Here is a 22,398-nt window from a genome sequence, read left to right on the forward strand (position 1 = left end):
GGGCATTTGTTTATCATGTAGCATGGCCTTGGCCATTTCAATGACCACCCGATTCTTCCTTTCAACTACCCCATTCTATTGAGGAGTGTAAGCCACTGTCATTTGTCTTTGAATTCCCTCAGATTCACAGAATTTTATAAACTCTGCAGACAGAAATTCTCCTCCTCTATCACTTCTTAGACACTTAAGTTTAAAACTACTTTGCAACTCAACCATTGCTTTAAATTTCTTAAAACAGATAAGAGCTTCAAATTTGTTTCTTAAAAAATACACCCAAACCATGCGTGTGCATTCATCTACAAACAGCGTAAAATACCTGTTTCCAGCAAGTGTCTCTGTTTGCATTGGTTCACACAAATCTGTATGAACTAATTGCAGTGGCTGATCTGCTCTCCATGCACCATTCTTTTGGAAAACTTCTCTATGTTGCTTTCCAAATTGGCAGCCTTCACAGACCTTCATCGTTTCTCCAAGCTTTGGCAATCCCACAACCATATCCTTCCTTTTTAATTCAAGCAAAGCATTTGAATGAAGATGTCCCATTCTTTTATGCTAAATTTCCATACTCAGCTCAGTTTGAACTGTTAATGCAACCTGCTCACTCAATGTCATAGTCAACAGATAGCATCTATTTGTTTTTTCTTTGACTAGCACAATCAGATTCTCAAACGTAGGTCCATCATACACATGACACATTCCACCACCAAATGTCAGATAATAGCCATGCTCATCCATTTGACCAACACTCAACAGGTTTTCTTTCAAACCAGGTAAATATAGTACCTCTTTGATATGTCTTTTTCCCTTGTCAGTGTCAATCACCAATGTTCCTTTCCCAGCAATGTTCTCTAGTGTTCCATTAGGCATTTGAACCCTTCCAAACAAATTTCTCTTCACATCAGTCAACAAACTGATATTTCCTGTCATATGGTTGCTGCAGCCACTGTCTATGTACCATTCACTGTTTTTGCTTGAGTCACGAGTCTCACTTGCTGCATAAAACATATTCCCTGTCATTTCCATCTGATTTCTACAATTGGCTTTCTGCACATTTCTTCCAATTGTACATTCTCTTGCCCAATGTCCAAACCTGTCACAATTATAGCATTTTGGCTTGCCTTTAAATCTACATTCTACAAAATGATACTTGCCACAGGTTCTACATTGTGGTTTTGGATTATCTTGACTGTTTCCAACCTGCCATCTACTCCCTCCATGAACAGTGTTTGCAGTATGTGTGTTTGTCATTTGACCTCCATGAAACCTTTGCTGAAATTTTTTGTTTAGGTTCCCATTTCTTCTCTTTTAAGGACCATGACTTTTGAAACTTAGCTACATTAGATTGTGGTACTCCTTTGTTTTGTATTTTGGAATTCACAGACAATGTAGAGAATGCTTTCTCTGTGGAATCAGTAACTTGCTGGTCAAGTCTCTGCTCTTGACTCTTCAAAATTGCAATTACTTTTTGAAATTCCACTGATGTTAAGTACTTAGTATTTTCTATCACCAAACAGATTGGTTCATATGCTTTTGTTAAGCTAATTAATACCTTTTGAACCATTCTTTCATTTGACAGTGTCTCTCCAAACGTTTTCATCTGGTTTACTAGATCATTTAGTCTTGTAAGATAATTGGACAGTGTTTCATCATCCTTCATCCTGGTGTATTCGAAATCTCTCCTTAAACTTTGCAATTTCACAGATCTTACCTGATCTCCACCGTGAAATTCTTTGTACAAGAGCTCCCAAGCTTCTTTTGCAGTCTCTGCATTTGCTATCCTTGGGAAAATTTGATCAGTAACAGCACCTTGAATAATCCCCAAAGCTTTTGCATCCTTCATGTAAGACTCCATCATCTGTTCATCATCTTCACTTGCTGAGCTTCCTTCAGCCTCTTCGATTTTCCCCTTTAGCTTCCCAGCAGAAGCTGGAATTCCTTTCTCCACAAATTTCCAAAGCCCCAAGGATTTGAAAATGGTGACCATCTTAATTCTCCAAAATTCATAGTTCTCTCCTAAAAATATAGGAGCCCTTACTTCAGATCCAGCCATTGATGCTTCAGATCTGTAATTCTAGCCTACACTCTTCAATCAAGCTCAGAATTGCTCGAGCTCTGTTTCTATTTTTTTTTTTTTTTAGAGCACAATATTTACTCCCAACGCAGATTCAACCAGCTCTGATACCATGTTAATGGAGCTTGAGAGATTGTATATTGTGGATGATGATAGCTTGAGAGAGAGAGAGAAGTTAGAAGAGCAAAAAACGTGTATATATTTTCTGGTGTATATATCAGAGAGAAGAGAATATATTTTTGCTTACATAATAAAATGTAATGATTACAATTTTGTTATATAAAGCATAAATTTGTATTTTCTCTCTCTCACACTTTCATGTACTCATTTTCTCATTCTTCTAGTTTGTTCCATAACACGTGGCATATGAGCCACTGTGAAAGACACCTGTATGATCTCATTTTCCATATTTGCCTTAGCCTCACGTCAGCACAGCAGTGTTACATTCCTCTCTTGACTTCGTCTTATCATACTTGACTCAGTGTTACATTCCTCTCTTGACTTCGTCTTATCATACTTGACTCAGTGTTACATTCCTCTCTTGACTTCGTCTTATCATACTCAATTATATATATATAATTGGAAAAAAAAAAAAGACTTTCAATGTTGATTTAAAACTTGATAATAATAATTAATTCCTAGTTAATTAGTTATTTGCATCTTTAATTTCATTCTTTACCACATACGGATTTAAAATTTACAATTGATATTTTTAAACTCTTATCTTCGTTTTCAATAAGTATATTTTAGTTGCTAACTGATATTAATTTTGTAATTTTTAGAAGCGTAGTGATTTTGGTTTAATTAAAAATAGGTGAAATAAATGACACTTAATTTTTTTTGGATAATTTTTTGTTTTTTTGGACAGGATAGAAAAGATATTTGTAATTAAGTAGTGCAAGAAACACTGCGATTTTAAATATCTATGTGACATCTGGCAAAAAAAGATCTATATGGCATATGAAGGGGGAAAACTGAACAAATAAAAGTATCTCTTGACTAATGATACGAATTTTTATTCAAAAACAAAAAGTAATTATACGATTAAATGGCATTTTGCTTAAAAATAAATATGCATGCAGCGGCTAAGTAAGCAAGTGAGAAACCGATTGTTGCTAGTATTTCACATTCCAAAAGAGAACACAATTAGGTAATTATGTTTTAAACTTTCTTTTCTTAATTATTAAATTTGTATTCAGTTTCCTGGAATCTCAGATTCTCGTTTGAATTCAAGTTCTAACTTAATATTTTCAGGCAGGTTAATATTGTTAATAGGCAAAAATTTTGTGTCTTTAATTTCATGTTTTTAACTTAAAATTCATGCAAAAATATCTTTTAAAACAGTTTTATTTGCAATGATTACTAGTAATAACCTCCACATATGAATTCAAAATTTAATATTAAAATCTTCTTTTCTAATTTATCAAAAAAGTTTAACCAAAAAAAAATAATAATAATAATAAAATCAATATCCTTTTGAAACAGTTATAATAATTATTGGTCATAAACTCCAAATCTGGATTTAAAATTAGATGTTAAATTTCTTTCCTAATTTACCAAAAAACAAAATCACGGAAAAAAATAAATAATAAAATCGTGTGCAAGATCTAAGAATGAGCAGAATGAAGCAACTAATCAAGGAACATTATTTATTACTGAGAGAAGGCATTGTCCTGTACATTCGATCTTTTCTCTTATATATATATATATATATATATACTGGGCATGAATTGCACGTGGATCACTGTTTAATAGTGTTATGTATTATTTTATTAATTTTTTGTTATATATAAAATTAAACAATTCAGTATTTGTAACAAAAATTTATCATCGTGGTGTTGATTTATAATTTATATTTTAAATATTTTAAATTATACTATTCATCTCATATAGAATCTCAAAAAAAAAAAAAAATAGAGGTCTATTATCAATATAACATACTTATTATTAAAAAAATATATTTATGTTTATTAATATTATTATTATTTGGTAGTCTATTTATCCTGCAGGCTTTGATAATATGACACTTATAATTGTTAAAAAATAACTTATTTTATATATATGGTAAAACAAAAAACACAGATAGCACCCATGTCAAGCAGAGGGGCGAGAGAGCGAGAGAGAGAGAGAGAGAGAGAGAGAGAGAGAGAGAGAGAGAGAGAGAGAGAGAGAGAGAGAGCAGTGAGTAACGCAATATATATATATATACACACAAAGTAAGTGGGAATTTCAGTAAAAACTGATGGATATTTTGGTAAATTCAGAGATGTCTGAAAATTTTTAACAGTAACGGAGGATTACGCTTTATATATATATATATATGTATGTATACATATATACATCAATAAATGGTGGACCAGGGGATTTGAAATTGTTTTTTTTATTGTTTTTCCATGATTATTGTCTACTTAAAAGTTGAAGCTCCAAATGTTACAATTGCCCTGTTCAATTATTGCCCTCAAATCACTTAGAAAATCCAAAAAAATAGAACTAGGAGGTAACTCGAAGGACCAGCTTTTTGACTTTTAAATGAAAATAACAAAATGTGTCTTCTTTTCATTCAATTATTATTTGTTAGCACAAGTGATTCATCATCAGTGGTCTATTAATTATGAAGTGATTTAATATGTTGTCATTATCAAGATTTAAAAAATCAATATCAATAAAAATATCAAAAATTTAAAATAAAAAAATTTTCATAAAAATATTGAAAAATATTAAATATCTATAAAAAATAATAAAAATTTGTTTTACAAAATAAAATTTTTTATTGAAACTTTAGAATTAGCTTATTTAATCCATCAATTATCAAATTAATTATAAAACTTAATAATATTGAATTGATGTTATATTCTTTTTAATGAATTGATTTATAATAAACATTAATGATCATAAATAAATTATTATTAATAAAAATATGTCAAAAAGTATATATATATATATATAATAAAATTATTTATTAATTAAAATATATAAAACAATTATTATAATTATATTGTAGTTCATAAATGTCATCTTAATATCACATAGAACTTCTGGGTGGTTGAAAATCATCGGTTTCTTCCTCATTTTGATTTTGAGATGTGAAATGTGAGTAATTATGAAAATATTTATCTCCATGATAATTTTGCATATAATTATTAATATGCCAAACATATGGATCTTGCATTATTGGTTGACTATATGCATAACTACCACTCTCTAATGGTTGAGTTTGAGCTAGTACTATGAGTTGCTACTTGATGACATTCCATAAATATCCATTGAATAAAAGTCATGAAAATGATTTCCAACCCTCATTGATCCAAAATTCATAGAAATCGAATTTTCTTCTTGTTCTGGCATCTCCATATATATATGTGTCACCATCTATTTACCCACATTTATTAAATAGATATTCTCGTAATAGGATTTTTCGGATTCAATAATATAATCCAATATCTTTGTATTTTTTCTTTATTGATATTTAATAAGTAGAGCTTATTAATGTTATTCAATTTAATTAATTCTATTTTGCTGATATCACTAAATGTTTAAAAGACAATTAAAGGATAAAAAAATTATCAATAAAGTTAATTTGATAAATTTTTTTACTAAATATCAATAATATTTATGAATTTTTTAAAAAAAAAATTTAAAAATTCCATGGATACATTTTTGAAATTTCATAAATTTCCATGGAAATTATAGATTTTTTAACCAAATTGTTAAAGATTTGATGTAGATATTTTTATGTAAATTTTCATGGAAATTTTGGCAAAATTTTAAAAATTTCAATGAATATTATAGAAATTCTATTCATTTCCATTTAGAATCTAAATTTTATTTTAATCCCTTAAAAAAATAAAAATTTCAAGTCTAAGAAATTTTGAATATTTTAAACCATGGTCATTATAACTTCATTTCCTGTTTTAAGTTAAAAAAAAAAAAAACATTAAATGTAGTCAATGAATATTTATCAAATCAATGTGTATCACATTTACTGATGATGATGATTATAAATTGTGATAAATAACATTTTTTTTTCCTTTTTACCGATGAAATGGATTTTATTAAAAATCCAAAAGAACAAACAGCAAAAGAGTCAAACAATCAGGGATTTTATAGAAAGCATCTTGAATTAGTGTCTATAAAAAGAATCAAGGACAAGTTATAACAGTTAAAAGCTGCTATATAGTGTTTTATTGGTAAATAAAGTTAGTGGAGTCAATTAAACAAAAACAATGACATAGAAGATAGAAAATTAGAGATTTAAATTAATTTAACATAACTAGTTGATTAGCTGAGGCCAAGATTCAAAAAATCGATATAGATGGAAATATCGAGAGTTTAAAATACAAAAATTTTCATGGAAATATCGAAAAATATCCAATATTGATAAAAAAGTTATAAAAAAAAAGATGAAAATTTGTTTTAAAAAGTGAAAATTTTTATTGAAACTTTAGAATTAGTTTATTTAATCTATTGATTATCAAATTTATTATAAAACTTTCTAAAATATTGAATGGATGTTATATTATTCTTAGTGAATTGATTTATAATAAGCATTAGTGACCATAGATGAGTTATTATTAATAAAAATAAATCAAAAAAATATATATATGATAAAATTATTTATTAACTAAAATATATAAAACGATTGTCACAATTACATTGTAGTTCATAAATGTCATCTTAATACCACATAGAACTTCTGGGTGGTTGAAAATCATCGGTTTCTTTCTTATTTTGATTTTAAGATGTGAAATATGAGAAGTAGTTATAAAAAGATTATCTCCCTAATAATTTTGTATATAATTATTAATATGCCAACTATATGAATCTTGCAATATTGGTTGACTATGTGCATAACTACCACTCTCTGATGGTTGAGTTTGAGATAGTACCCATGAGTTGCTACTTGATGACATTCCATACATATTCATTGAATAAGGATTACAAAAATGATTTCCAACCCTCATAATCCAAAATTTATAGAAATTGAATTTTCTTCTTGTTGTGATATCTCCATTATAGATTTTTCTTTACGTATATAGTTTTTTCTAACAGCACCGAATTCTTGACCTACATCTCTACTCTCATGATCTTCATCTTGTGTTGTATATTTGTGATATTGTTCACCAGTAAATGAGTTTAATCCAACTTCTTGACTTGGTGATTCCCTTTGGCCACTACCTCTTCTAACTTCTAATTCAAATAATTTATTGAAGTTATCTTCATTACCACTAGAGCTAGAGTGACTACTAAGAATCTCAAATTGTGAATGTGTACCACTTGATGGAGCTGAAGCATTAGTAATTTTAGTTGGCTCTCTCATAAGCCTTTGAAATAAATCACTACTACTAGAATTTACTTCTTCAGTAATCACTTTTTGAACATTTATTCTCTCTTTTTCTGCTTGTTGAGCAATCTTTAAATCAGGATTTCCTTCATGATCATCTAAATGAACATCTCTAATCTATTGGTACATTTGCTTGCCCTCTTCATTATCATTGTAAAGTCTCACATCAATTGGAAAGAAAAACGAAGCATGCCTTATATAAGTGGGTGTGGATACCTTTCCCTTCTGAGGCCTTTAAAACCTTGAGGGCTAGGTTGTAAAAGGATTCCCCAGACCCAAAAAGGATAATATCGCATGCAGGTGGATTGGACTGTTACAATTGGTATCAGAGCCAGACTCGGATCAATGTGCCAGCGAGGACACTGGACTCCAAGGGGGTAGGATTGTGAAGTCCCACATTAGTTAGAAAGGGAAACGAAGCATGCCTTATAAGAGGGTGTGGATACCTTTTTCGTTGTGAGACCTTTTAAAACCTTGAGAGCTGAGTTGTAAAAGGATTCTCCAGGTCCAGAAAGGACAACATCGTATGCGGGTGGACTGGGCTGTTACAATCATCTTCTATTATAGTTTCAAATATTAAGATTTCCAATATTCAAAAATATAATCTACAATTTTTATATTTTTGCTTTATCGATATTCAATAAATAAGTAGAACTTATTAATGTTATTCAATTCAATTCATTCTATTTTTTTTATATCACTAAATATCTAAAAAATAATTAAAGGATAAAAAAATTATCAATGAAGTTAATTTGATAAATTTTTTTACTAAATATCAATAATATTTATGAGTTTTAAAAAAAAAATTATAGATTTTTTAACCAAATCGTTAAGGAATTGATGTAGATATTTTATGAAAATTTCCATAAAAATTTTGTCGAAATTTCAAAAATTTCAATGGATATTATGAAAATTCTATCTATTTCTATGTCGAACTTAAATTTTATTTCGACCCCTTTAAAAAATAAAAATATCAAAAAAATATCGGATATTTTAAACCTTGACCGAAGCATCTTAACTATTAATCTTTGGAAATTACACATAATCCCTCTAATCTTTATAACTATGAATATATATATATATATATATCTAACTAATTAGATGATTAAATGACAATTTGCTAAAAGCTGAAAATGCAACATGCTAGTTGGGAAGGGTAGCGATGTACTGACCGAGCGAGGTAACTATAATTGTTTATGGAGAAATAATCCCTATCAAATAAATAAATGGTATTTACCTAAGTGCCAAGCATAATTAGGGTGCCCCTTTAATGAAACAAAAATAAGAAGAAGTAATATATGCATATTGTACATATGTGATTAAACTCAAAAATCAAATAATTAATTACAAATAAAAATAACAATAAGTACATATATGGCCGAACAAGCTTAGAGGACTTAAATTTAAATAGTTTTATGAGTATTTGTTTCCTCTTAAATTTAAATGCAAGTTTGACGTGTATATGTTTCCTAACGAAATCCGTGTTCTGTAAAGCAACAACGAATAATCAGATTATTGTAAACTTTTTACCCTTCTACTCCTACAAGGAAAAGTAAAATAATTTTAAGACCCAAAACAGTAGGAAATTTAGGTGGTGGAAAACTTTTCGGCCTCAATGCCTTTATTTCTCAACTGGTTCTCCCTTTCCGTACCTATCTATTGGGCCTTTTCACATCGTCCCATCACACACTCTCTCTCTCCATCTGATGAGGAAAAATGTAGTTTCTCTCACACAGAATCAGAATATAACTGATTTGCAATATTCGACAGTGGGTTACAAGTAAGCTAACCATAGCCAAAAGAGAGCTGTGGGACTTATGTCAAAAAAAAAAAAAAAAAAGGAAAAAAAAAGAGTATAGTCATTACACTAATTTTTCTTTTTATTATTTACTAACATTTCAATGTGATGATTTTGGTGATTGGGATATATGCGTTTTTGGTTATTTGGCAAAGGTAGGTGGAACAGAATTGGTATTGGGTTAATGGGTAGAATAGAATTAGTTAGAGAATGGTAAGTGTACACTAGAGGAGAGGTGGTTAATAGATCTAGGCAACAAAATTTAGTAAAATAATTTTTTTTTTTTTTGGTAATAAAAATATAGTAGTTGATTGACCATAGTTTAAGCTAAGGCTCTTATATATAGTTGCCTATGTCGGTTTGCTTAGCTGACTCTTCTGGTATATCGATCGGTTTTGTTCATCACTTCGAAGATATACTTGCTGCCCCAAGTATTACTAGATATTTCAGAAACATCAAATAATAAATTTCTAGAAATCTACAAGCACTAGTTTTATCAGAATGAAAATATTATATAAACATATATTTTCCTTCAACAACCACATATACATTTCCTAGTCATTTCTCCGGACCTGTTTGGTTGGAACAGGTATGCACTTGAAAACCCAATAGACAGGCCAAGAAATGAAACAATTCCAAAACATAAACCCCATTGCAACAACTTCAACCTCGCATATGTATCATGATAGACCCAGCACAGAAATTCCTGGTGCTTGCCGTTCACCAAGATGGTGGGAGACGCACCGGAAAACACCATAAAAGCCAGCAGCTGGCTTCCTTTTAGTGCATCGGATTTTTGCCGTTTCCGATCAACTTCTGGTCCTCTCTCACTAATCTGAACCTTCTGAAGACGATGGTGATCCCCGTTTAGCTCAATTTGAGCTTGTATGTGGTGCACCAAAAGGACACACTTGACAGCGTTTTCTAACAGAAATTCCGACCACCGCCGACGAGTTAAGCTAAGTTAATTTAAATATTGGTAATCTATGTCTCTCAAGTTTCTATTTGATATATAATATGTCAATTGTTTGTGGGTATTTAGAATTTTGCTATTTCTGGGTTAATATCATAATTGTGGTGAAATTTGAATAAATTATAAATATATGTAGACGTGTATGTATATATGTATGCGTGTGTATACCAATATGAGGTTTTGACATGTTTTAGAATTCACAATGCTAAGGTGGTTTACATTTTGGAGGATTTTGAGTTTATAAATGAGCAAGGTTCCTATATGTATACATATATATATATATATATATTGTAACACCCCGTCCCAAAATACACCAAAAATTTCTAAAATTTGACCAAGGTTGATGGGGTTTGACTGTCGTTGACCAAGAAGGGGTCAAATGTTGACTTTTTACTCCTGATGGAATTTTACATTGACCGAGGTACCGTTAAAAAGTACACATTGTCATGAGTTCATAGACTAGTAGCACATCGAAAACGGAGCTACGGTTTGAAAGTTATGAGCAAAACAAGTTAAAGTCCAAACTGTCCAAGGGGTGCCGGAGTTGACTTTTTGTTCATGCAAAGTTGAGCTTTGACTCATGTTGTGAAGTACTCTGCAGATACAAGTTCATAGACTAGCAGCATGCTTAAATTGGACATCTGGTTAAAAAGTTATTGACATGTAAAGTTTTTCGAATACCGTAATATTGTAATATATTTTTACTTGAGTGAACAGTATGTGCCACGTGTTGCATTTTCAGCCAATCCTATGAGTGAACAGTGTCACCCACAGGTGGCTTTTATGCTGGGGGAGGAGAGAGAAAGAGGGGAGGAGAGAGAGAAAGAGATAGCTAGAGAGAGAAACCAACCGGCCACCGCCGCTTAGCCATTTTCCAGCCACCCTTTCCATACACGCACCACCCCACCTTTTTAGACCGTCGACACGCCCGGATTGAGGCTTTTTCCGGCGGCAGTGCCGATTTTTTTAAACCCAGATTTCTCCCTATTCTGGCCACCGTTTGCCTCACCGCCAGTCCCGTTGAGTCACCCATTCCCTGATCTACTTTCCCACCAAAAATCACAGCCAGTGGCCACCGGACGCGCCGCCGGCGGTGGCAGATTCTGGTGACCACGGCGGCTCGTCGGGAAATCGACTTTCCGGCGAGTTTCCAGTTGCATCGCCCATCCTTTCCCACTAATTCCGACCCTCTGAACCCAAATCCGGTATCCACTTTCCTCAATTCTTAATGGATTGTGAGAATTGGAGGACTTAAAATCCGAAAGCTTTCTGGCAAGATTTCGGCCACCACGGGTCCGATCTCTGGGAAGTAAGACCAGATTCGTAATCTTCGTTTCACAAGCTTTGATTCAGTATATTACTCGTAAATTTTGGTTGTCGTTTGTGTTAGTCCCCCCGAGTACCGGATATTATTTACCCGAATAAAATATTAATTTATTTTAGTTGTGCAATATTGTTGTTTTAGGAGCACGTGTGTGTCGTAGAATTGATCCCACGGAGGATCTTAGGTTAATTGCATGCTCGAAGTGAGTGACCCACTTTCAAAATAATTTCGGGTGTCAATTAATTATATTTCGTTATATTTTAATATTTTGATGTTTATATTATATTAATTATGTGATAAATTGCAAATTAAATTTTGATGCTAATATTTGGACAATTTGAAATGTGTATATGTGTGTGCACCGAAGCATATTTCGATTTTGATAAATTATGGAAATTCATTTTATAAAAATTTGATATTTAAAGAAATTATGATTTTAACATTATTGATTTATTGTTGAAATTATTATGAGTTTATTTCAAGCAATAAAAATGTATATATATGGATTTACGAATTTTGGAATTTTTATGTGATTTAATTATATTTTGAATTTTGAGTAATTGAAGGAATATTTATTTTAAATTATTGATAATTTCATTGATGGATTTATTATGTGTTTGAAATGTATATTTATGAGAATTTTTATTATAGTGGCTTTTATGAGGATTAAATGACATATTTGATTCAAATTGGTTTTTGAATATTTGAGAAAGAAATATTGATATAATTTATTATGTTTCAAAAATATTTATGCCATTGGAAAGTTTGGATATTTAAATTGATGGAATTGAGAGTTGATGGATTTGAAATTTATGGAATTTATGCGATGAATTTATAACGATGATTTATAAAGGAATTGTGGAAAATTTACGGGTTTAATTGGATGGAATAAACCCGGCGATATTTATGAAATTTTGAGATTTTGAAAAATATTGATTTATGATTTACGAGTTTTTAGATGCACCATACACGTACTGGTGTTCTGTGTATATGGATGTGATTAGTGCGCACATGGATATGATTAGCGTGCAGGTGGATGTGAGTAATGTTCAGGTGATTTATGGGGTTGTCTTGTGGTTGCCATCGGATGAGGGTAGGCCGTCCCTCCATGGCCGGGACGCTTGTTTGCAGCGGCGCGGTGGGATGCCACACGACCGTATGCCGGTTTCTCTCTTTAACCTCTTGTTTGGTGGTATCTTAGAACGCTGGGTACCGTTGGCGCCACTGGCATATAGTGGGTGCATCAAGTGGTTTTCAGAACATGGATTTCAAAATAAATATTTTGAAATTGTATTTAAATTAAGAATATATTTAATGTTGTTTTTATTATTTATTTCAAATAGAGGTTTTAATTTGATTTAAATTTTCTTTTGCTTAATTATTCAATAAATTGATTTATTTTAATTATTTAATTATTTCATGAATTGTTTTAATGGGAATTTTATTAATATTTCGGTATTAATTATTATGACATACATTAATTATTTAGTAATTGTTATAAGTTATTTGTATTTCAATTTATTTCATTATAAATTTGGATTATTTATTTATTTATTTATTAAATTAATTATTCCTTGATTTTTGGGGCATAAAAGATTGGGTTTTACGAAAATGTTTTAAAAGGGGAACCTTTCTAACTGAGTGAATGGTGAGGGTTTTGAGAGAAATATTATCTTCAATTAATTATTATTTATTTACTTATTTATTCTTAATTAATCAAATGTGCTATAATTATGGTTACTATTATAACTGTACAATAGATAGGGTCACTCACTGAGATAATTAGCATATGATATTTCTAAATTCCATTCCCCTAGGTACAAGAATTGGGAGACGTTGATCGTCCGGGGCGAGCCCGATGTTTCAATTCATTGCCGAAAGTCCAAGAAGCATTTCCTCCCTTTTTCCTCTTCATCTTGTATTGCTTCTTTATCTGACATTGTATTAATTTCATATTTATTTGTATAATGCTCTGTATACTGATTGGATACATATTTATTAAATCATATATTGATTCCCTGTTATTATTTTGAAGTGCTGTAAATTTGTGGAATTAAATTGTAGTAATGTGGGAGGAATAAGGTGGTGTATATAGAAGTGTGTTTTCAGTGCAAGAAATTTGTGGTAAGTCCAACCCTTAGGGGAAGTTCTGCCTGATTTTCCATTGGAAAGTCCGGTAGGATTTTCCTGGGATCAGGGTTTGTCTAGGGTTCCGGTGAGAAATTTTGGATGGGTCCTAACATATATGCTACTGGTTTATAGTGCTCAAGAGAGATTTTCTTTGTCCTTTGTTTTATTGTGTTTAGTTGTTGCTTGTCTTATGGAAGTGATAGTTGGAAGCTCTTTAGAAGGGTAATGTTAAGTTCCTTTGTATTTATGGGGATACTTGTTAGTGGTACCGAATTAATAAGAGCTTAAGTTGGGGTATATATAGTAAGATGACCATATGGAGGAGTTGTTGTACTCTATATATGTATATATATATATATATATAGATATTTGTACACTCAATTAAAGGTTCACCAACGGAAATGGTGTATGGGTGCTAGGAAGCTTTGGTTGGCATTGAGTTTAGGTGAGTAATTAGAACATTTGAAATGCTTGTATATTGTGTACTATAGTTATGTGATCATAATGCCCAACTTTAACTTCTTAAGTTTATATATATTGATGCACATATACATGAGACATACATATATATATATATATGTGCATGTGTGTGTGTGTGAATATATATATATATATATATTTATATACTTAGTACATAAAAATGTTCACACATATTATATTTTATATCATTCAAATTTTTGAAGAATATTATATATGTTTTAAATTTTAAGAGGAATTGTTATTTGATTTAAATGTCTTAATTTTATGTGATTTAAATTATGTAAGAATTTTTATATTGTTTTGGTGAAAATTGATTTAATAGATTTGAAGAAAAATATTTATTTAAAATTTAGTATTTCCCAAAAAAAAAATTATTTATGCATTAATTAATTAATTAATTAAATAATTGTTCATAAATTTGATTTTATCTTATTTTATCATAACTTATTATTTTAATAATACAATAAAAAAAAATTTAATTTTTAGATGCACTATACATGTAACGGTGTTCTGTAGTTGTGGATGTGATTAGCGCAGAGGTGGATGTGGATGTGATTAGCATATAGGTTGTAATGTCTCCCATGAGTTGCCATCGGATTAAGGGCAGACAAGTTTGATATTGACCATAGCCATCCCCTTCCATGGCCGGGATGGTGGTTTAAGCAACGACGCGGTGGGATGCCACACGACCATATGCTGGTTTCTCTCTTTAACCTTCTTGTTAGACTGTGCTTTGGGACGCTGGGCACCGTAGGATACCACTGATATATAGTATGTGCATTAAGTATCTTTTGTATATATATATATATATATATGTTATAATTGTATGTATCACACCGTACGGGAACAGTGATCCGATGTGGTCCATGAAGAACTAGCCTCGTAACTATGTTACCTACGAGTCCAGGGGATTGGACGGCCAATCTAGGCAACCACCCCAAACTGTATTGGTAGCAGAGCGCTGGCAACAACTGGAATCATGGATTGCGCAACAAGTTGGAGGGTATCGTTTGTACCCTTGATACGAGTGTATATTTGATAATATTTTTCTGAATTTTAAATTATTATTTGAGCTCATAGTATTCTATCTATTCATAATCTGATTTTCTAGCATTATACTTAATTACTTTTATTGTCATTACTATTATTAATATTATTCTCGTTATTAATATTACAATTATTATTTATCAGAATTATGTTTACAATTATTTTCATTATTACTAATATTATCATCATCATCATTATGATTATTATTATTATTATTTCCATTATTTATTTTTATTTTTATTATTTCTATTATTATTATTAGCATATGATATATCCGGACAAGTATCACAATCTACGGGCAAGAAAGATAGCCATTGGGCAAGTATAATAGTCCTTGGACAAGTGGTAGCTTTTGGACAGGTGAGATAGTCCTTAGGACAGCTGTGATTATGTGATAGTTCTTGGACAAGTGATTACCTTCGAGTAAATATGACAGATGATATTAGTACTATTTTTATCATGAAAACGATTGCTATTATTATTATTGTTGTTGATGTGATGATTGTTTTACTTTAATTCTTATATTACGTATCGTTATATTTTGTAACACAATATTTGAAATATATTTGAAATGAACGGCAATCAGTAGGTGGTGTGGGTGGACATGAATGATTAAAGGTATAATTTGTTGTTTATTTAGTTGATTATTCCTACTGCATATATATATGTATATATTTTATATAAACTGTTATCGAAGTGTTGCCACTGTGAAAATTATTGTAGTAAGGTGTGAGGGATAAGGTGGTACCATATAGGAGTGTAACTTTGTGGTAAGTCCTTCCTTTAAGGAAAATGCTGTCGGATTTTCTATTGGAAGGTTCGGTGGTGCTTTCTTGGGATCAGGACTTGTCCAAGATTTCGATGAGGTGTCTTGGACGGATCTTGACATTAACCATATAAATTGGTAATAGTTAATAATGATGCCAAATGACAAGACTTAATAGGGCGTGTAAGTCAGTTGGACATATGATGCAAAGGATAATATGGAAATTCTATGGTGAGGACGGTCCGCATGAGGACTGCAGTATTAGTGACGGTTTTTTATAATATTAACGAAGGTTTCTTAGAAAATCGTCACCAATACTATGAAAAACCGTCATCAATACTGTGGTCCGCATGACAACCGTCCGCACCATAAACGGACTGAAGGATAATATGCATACCTCTAGTATAATGGTTATGAATTTTGTTTTTATTTTGATAAAACAATGGCTATTTAATTAAAAAAATTAAAATAAAATAAATTTTTTCCTATTTAATTTGTCCTATCAATTTTTTCTTTTTCTTTTTTATTTTAACAGAAAACAAATTTTGTCTTTTGAATATGGTTAAGTCACAAGTAAGATACACAGAATCTTGGGCGACGGCGTGGAGAATCACAAGTAATATTTTTCATACACAAACAACTACCCCACAGAAACTGCCAAACGAATATTGGAGCCTTCACCTGGCTTTGTAAAGTCTCTCTTTTAAGGACCTCTCGAAAGGTAAAAAGATATGATTACTTAATTTCTTAGAAAAATGCATACAAATCCTTAATTTAAATTTCATAAACGATATAGATTATCATTTAAAGCCTATGAACAAAAAATATTGTCTCTTATATATATGATTCATTAATATAGAGTAGTTTCTAAATTAGGTTAAAACCATATTAAAAAAATAAAGGAGTGCAAAATTACAAGCACGTCTCAGCGCGTATGACACGCATAAAAGCATGCACATGCATGCGCACATACACATAGATATTATATATATATATATATAATATTGATATATTAAAAATTCCATGAGAATATAATGGTAAAACATTCTATGTAATAAACCATTTCATCTATATTGATTGTCATATAAGAAGAATAAATTATCAATAAAATATAATCTCATATTAATGTCCATTTCTCGACGAACATGAGCCTTCATTGGTTGCAAATGACTTTACCGTAAAAGTCAATTTAAACCAATTGTTCAATTCTATTATTACATTTTAGATGCTAGTAACAGATTATGGCCGGTCCATATATAAATATTCCAATATCATAGAATATTATAATGTTCATCAACAAAATTACACAATATTATAGTTATTTTGCTCACTTCACCTTTAAATTTCGTGTAGTTAGAAAACAAAGAGGAAATTAACTTCAAAGCCCACTTAACAGTGAAATCAACTTTTTCCTTCATGAACGAACAACAAGTGGAATGTAATAACATAACAACAAAGAGATATAATTAAAAAGTCTTAAGGATATAAAATATACATGAAAATTACCCCCCAAAAAAAAAAAAAAAACTAACAAACGTTTATCTTCATCTTCGACCGTAATATCATCTGTGCATATCACCATCACCAAGAATGTTGATCCAAACGCACCAAGGATTGGGTTAAATAATCATCATTTGTATGTTGAATATCTTTCTGATTGAGCACAATGCTGATATTCATCCATAATGAAGCTTAGCTCGATTTGATGAAGATGTTACAGGTTCCCATCTTTTGCCATTTAATATTAATCCAGTTTACAAATAGCAAATCGACGAGTTATAAAACCAGGATATGCCATGTTATCAAATTTACCAACTAACCATAACACAAGCAAAATCTCCCCCAAAGATTCTACCAAATGACACCGAACCTTATATCGTTGAGTATTTAATCCATACAGATCCAATCCATGTCTTCCATTCTTCTATAGCAATGACACACTCAATAGTTGACACTTTAGTGGGAGGATTATTAATATTACCCTGGAAATTAATCCCAAACTTCAACCGTGCCCAATTTGAAGGACAAAGCATACAGCTTACTTGTATGATTATATCATAGTAATACCGATTCCCGAAATGGGTCCAATTTTTGTCTCCACGTTTGCAAAGTGCAAGTCTACCCGAGGAGCTATGCATCACTACAGCCATGAAGTTGTCTCTGAAGGCATATCGGTCAGACGAGATAATGACTTTTTCAATATTCTCTTTGTCAATACTAGGGAGTCTTGATTAGAGTCTTCAACGAGGGTAGTCGAATTTGAACTTGTTAGAAAGGATCTTTGATGTGTAAACCTTATTTTTTCGAAGACTAAAGAAGCGGCTTAAAGGGCTATTGGATTCACCGTCTCGTTGTTGATGAACGGTACTAGAGAGGGATTAGAAAAGATAGATAGGATTTTGCAGCAATATTACAAGAAGGACACAAGCTTTGAAGCAGAACATGTCCTGATCAAAACCGAGTTCCTCAACATCTAGCTCCAAGAGCTCAATCGGACGGTTGGGCCAGTATGATTCTTCAATACAAACCTTTTTGCTCATTGTTGCAAAAGTTTCACTTTAATATATGCCAAGAAGAAAGAAAGAGTAGAACAGAGACCTGGTGAGCTTATGAACTCCTCGAGGATATATTTTCTATAGACAAGATATAAAATCCAAACTGATTTAGGAATTGTAGAATCCCATTAGAAAACTATACTATTAGCATAAATAGAATCCTAGTTATAACAATACATAAAAAGGGAAGTTACCAATATCCATACTCTGCTTATATATATATATATATATATAGAGTACATGTAAGTATAATATACTATTACTAATAATAATAATAACAATAATAATAAGGGGGGAAAAAAAAAAGAGGGGGAAGTTTTTTTTAAAAAAAGTATTATAGGATTACTAGATCTTAACCTGTTTTCAATACATAAAACTCTAATTTACCGTGTAAATATATATATAATAATAAATTATTATTTTTATTATAAATTTATTGTATTCTTGGGAGCCCAGCAAAGATTGATTTACTTTAGTGCATCACTTTATATAAGAATTTTGATTCCAAGTTGACTTTCTGTGAACCCTGAGAAGTTATTTGCGTCCGACAACAACTCATGAGATTTCATTTCATTTTGTAAAATATATATATATATATATATTATAAAATTTATAGGTTATATTAATGTAAATAAACATCCAGAATTTTTGTGTTTCCAAATATTTTCCTTTTGTTTTTTTTAAAATGAAATTGCGCACATGCGCTGTGCCAGATTAAGAGCTACTTCGGTGTTACTGTAGCTTCTAAAAGAATGAAATTTAATTATGCTGAAAAAAAAATTAATTGAAGAAAAAAATTGGTCAACTCTTTCGTAAACTATATTAATAAAGAGCTAAAAAAACAAAAGTTACATATGAAAATCTTAAATTTAAAATTGTTGTAAAATTTTAGAATTATTAAAATGGACATAATATATAAGTTTATATTTGTTAGAAAAAAAAATTTATATGCAATGACGTTGTATTTTTTTGCAATAAAATAAAATTAAATGTATTATTAATAAAATATAAATCTATTATTTGAAAATGCAAATATATATTAATTTAAATGTGAATGTTTTATAAGAGAAGGATATATATATAAATATAGGTTTAATGATAAATTAAGGATGTTTTGAAAATTTAGAATTATTTAGCCTAACTATGAAATAATCGGAAATTCTGAAACAGCTTCTTATCTGATTTTCAAATCAGCTTTGTAGCTGTCAAAACTATTTAATAATTAAGTTAGAATCAGTTTTAACAAATATGAAAGTCTCACAAAATTATAATGGGAGAATTGATTACAGTGAGTTTAGAGTCAATCCTAAACGGGTCCCAAAAAACCTTCAGCAATCCGTTTCTTGATAGGCCCAAATTTTTTAGCTATCATGGCTGGACTGGCCTATTGTTTCAAGCTCGTTAAATCAGATGCGGTGGACCACTAGTTCCCTCAAAAGAAAAATCTGTAAAAATATATAAATAAATAAATAAAGTTAAGAACTATTCAAGATTCTAATTTCTTATTTTATCAAATTTCCATTGTTTCTCTACCACAATGCTAAAGGAATTTATTTATATTTATTTTGCACTGATTTGGTTCCATTTTTCAAGTCATTCAACTCCCCTATTTATCTCACAAGTTTGACAACTTGCTTCAGCAGAGGGAAAACAACATAAAAAAAAAAAAAAAAAAAAATGGAGACTCACAACTTACCACGCAGGAGAAAAATCATGTGGTCGAACCACCTTTCAGACTTTAATAAGTAGCAAAAATTAGCTTACTAAGGTTTTAATTTCTTTTCATTTTTTTCATTTTTCTACTTAAAAGTTCCCTTCCTTAAAAATTTTCCCCAGATAAATGCATGGAATTTTTTTTTTTCCTATGTTGCCAAGTAAAAATTTCTTTATTTAATTTTTCCCCAATTTAATCTTTTAATTTTTTTTCAATATTTAAAACCTAAAGATAACTTTTCCCTAACTTAATATTTTTTACTCAATATAATTATTTTTCTATTTTAATTTGGCTGATTTCGCTATTTAAAATCTTAATCAACTAAATATTTAACATTTATCAAAATTTAAATGGAAAAACTTTACAGAGAAAGATGATTCAAAGACAACTTGATTTTTCTCCCATAGGCACACACCTTCTCCCATTTAAAAAAAAAAGCTTACTATGCAGTGCACACCCTTGGATTAATTTGGAAGTTTCAAACTAAGCCACGTTACCCGAACAAATAATACTCTTCTTTCTTTTTTATGTTATCATGCATAGTTTTCCTTGAAATGAAAAATTATGGAAAACAAGAGTTTGATCAGATGAAATATTCTAAAATCATTGCTCTCTAGGATGAGTGGCATTTTCTTGCAATAAATTGGTTGGACTGTGAATCCTACATGATTTTTATTTTTTTTATTAATAAAAAAGGTTGAAATGGTAAAAGTTGGCATATCCTTTAAAATTTTACAGCTATGATTGAGCCTTAAAACGAGGCGATGGTAGCACTTGGATTACAAGATTTTTGAGTTGGAGGATTGTCTTGTGGTTTTATTGATTTAGCTTTGGATTTCCATATAAACATCTATGCAATGTGCTTTTAAATAAGCTTAATGAGTCTTTTTCTATTCTTTTTGTATTCCCTTACTTTTCATTCTTTTTTCAAAGGACAAATTTCTGGTGCTTCCGAAAGCACAGCTCCGTACTCTTACAAATGGATGGAATCTATACATGGAAATAAAGTCCGTATGGATCTCACCCATTTGGAGAACAATAGATATATTTTCCCCTTCAAGGTCATGTGCTGCATGCAGCATGGCCCATTGTCCGACATAGAATTTATACACTCGCCCTGTTTCCTTCTTTCCTCTTTTCCTTTTCTCTGCTTTTGCATTTTCCAAGTTTGGTAATAGTTTTTCTTTTCTTTTCTTTTTTTTTTTTTTTTAATACATTTGGTTGTTTTTGTTCTTACTGATCGGACTTTAGTACCTCTTCACTCCCCTTCAAATTTTCAAAGTATTATCTCTTGGATTTGTGCCCTAGCCTAGCATACCCTTCTTTTTAAAAACAAGTAAATTTTCCAGCCAATAGGGTTTATGTAATGAAGGATGCGTGTTTCATCTTATTTGTCTCATTAGACAATTGGCCTCTTGATTATGACCAAGTGTCCTATAGCTATAGCTATTCTTTCGCCCTAATAATTGAGTTTTATAATGGAAATTAGGAGAAGCCTGTTTAGATCTGATTATTTTGGCACTTGAAAAGAAGAGCAATAGCAAAAATAAAAAAATGACTCGTGACGGGCATCAAATGTTGAACAATATGTGGAACAACATTTCATTCTTATCTGCGGTTTTCTTTTTCTCTTTCTTTTTTTTTTTTTCAATGTTCAGAGAGCTTCAAGATGGTTGTAGGGAAGAGGTAATACATAAAAGGATTTGAAACTTAAACAGAGGAAGAGGCTTCACAGTTTTCTATCTTGCTAAAGCAAAGGTTCATTAATTGATTTTTTATAGCTCTCTAGCTTACTAAAGCAAAGGATATATTACGGTTGAATCCATGAACAAAGGTAATCAAAATTAAGTCTCTCCCTTAAGGGACTCCCTTGAAAGATCAAAACTACTAATCTGATCAATGGTTGAGTAGGGCATTTTTGTAACACTCCATCCCGAAGTACATCGGAAATTTCTAAAATTTGACCAAGGTTGACCGGGTTTGACCGCCGTTGACCGAGAATGGATCAAATGTTGACTTTTTGCTCCTAATGGAATTTCACATTGACCTAGGTACCGTTAAAAAGCACACGTTGTCACGAGTCCATAAACTAGTAGCACGTTAAAAACGGAGCTACAGATTGAAAGTTATGAGTAAAAAAAGTTGAGGTCCAAACTATCCAAAGGGTGTCGGAGTTGACTTTTTGTTCATGTAAAGTTG

At 30.9% G+C, this 22,398-nt stretch overlaps 1 protein-coding gene across 1 annotated transcript; it reads right to left on the reverse strand.

Moving 5' to 3' along the window:
- Positions 1-552: 552 nt before the first annotated feature.
- Positions 553-2,050, reverse strand: LOC125423265 (uncharacterized). The gene is made up of 3 exons (XM_060815436.1): positions 1,550-2,050; positions 1,383-1,444; positions 553-1,090 (listed from the first exon to the last, which is right to left on the reverse strand). The coding sequence occupies exons 1-3, from the start codon at positions 2,048-2,050 to the stop codon at positions 553-555; spliced, it is 1,101 nt and encodes a 366-aa protein (XP_060671419.1).
- Between the last annotated feature and the right edge of the window lie 20,348 nt (positions 2,051-22,398).

The sequence above is a fragment of the Ziziphus jujuba genome, chromosome 3 (assembly GCF_031755915.1).
Source record: "Ziziphus jujuba cultivar Dongzao chromosome 3, ASM3175591v1".
Lineage (NCBI taxonomy): Eukaryota > Viridiplantae > Streptophyta > Magnoliopsida > Rosales > Rhamnaceae > Ziziphus > Ziziphus jujuba.

Coding starts and splice junctions, on each gene's coding strand:
- LOC125423265 (XM_060815436.1), bottom strand. CDS start 2,050: ATGGCTGGATCTGAAGTAAGGGCTCCTATATTTTTAGGAGAGAACTAT. Junction 1,445..1,549: donor ATGAAAGAATGGTTCAAAAG/GTATTAATTAGC, acceptor GCAATTTTGAAG/AGTCAAGAGCAGAGACTTGA. Junction 1,091..1,382: donor GAGAAAGCATTCTCTACATT/GTCTGTGAATTC, acceptor TAATTGTGACAG/GTTTGGACATTGGGCAAGAG.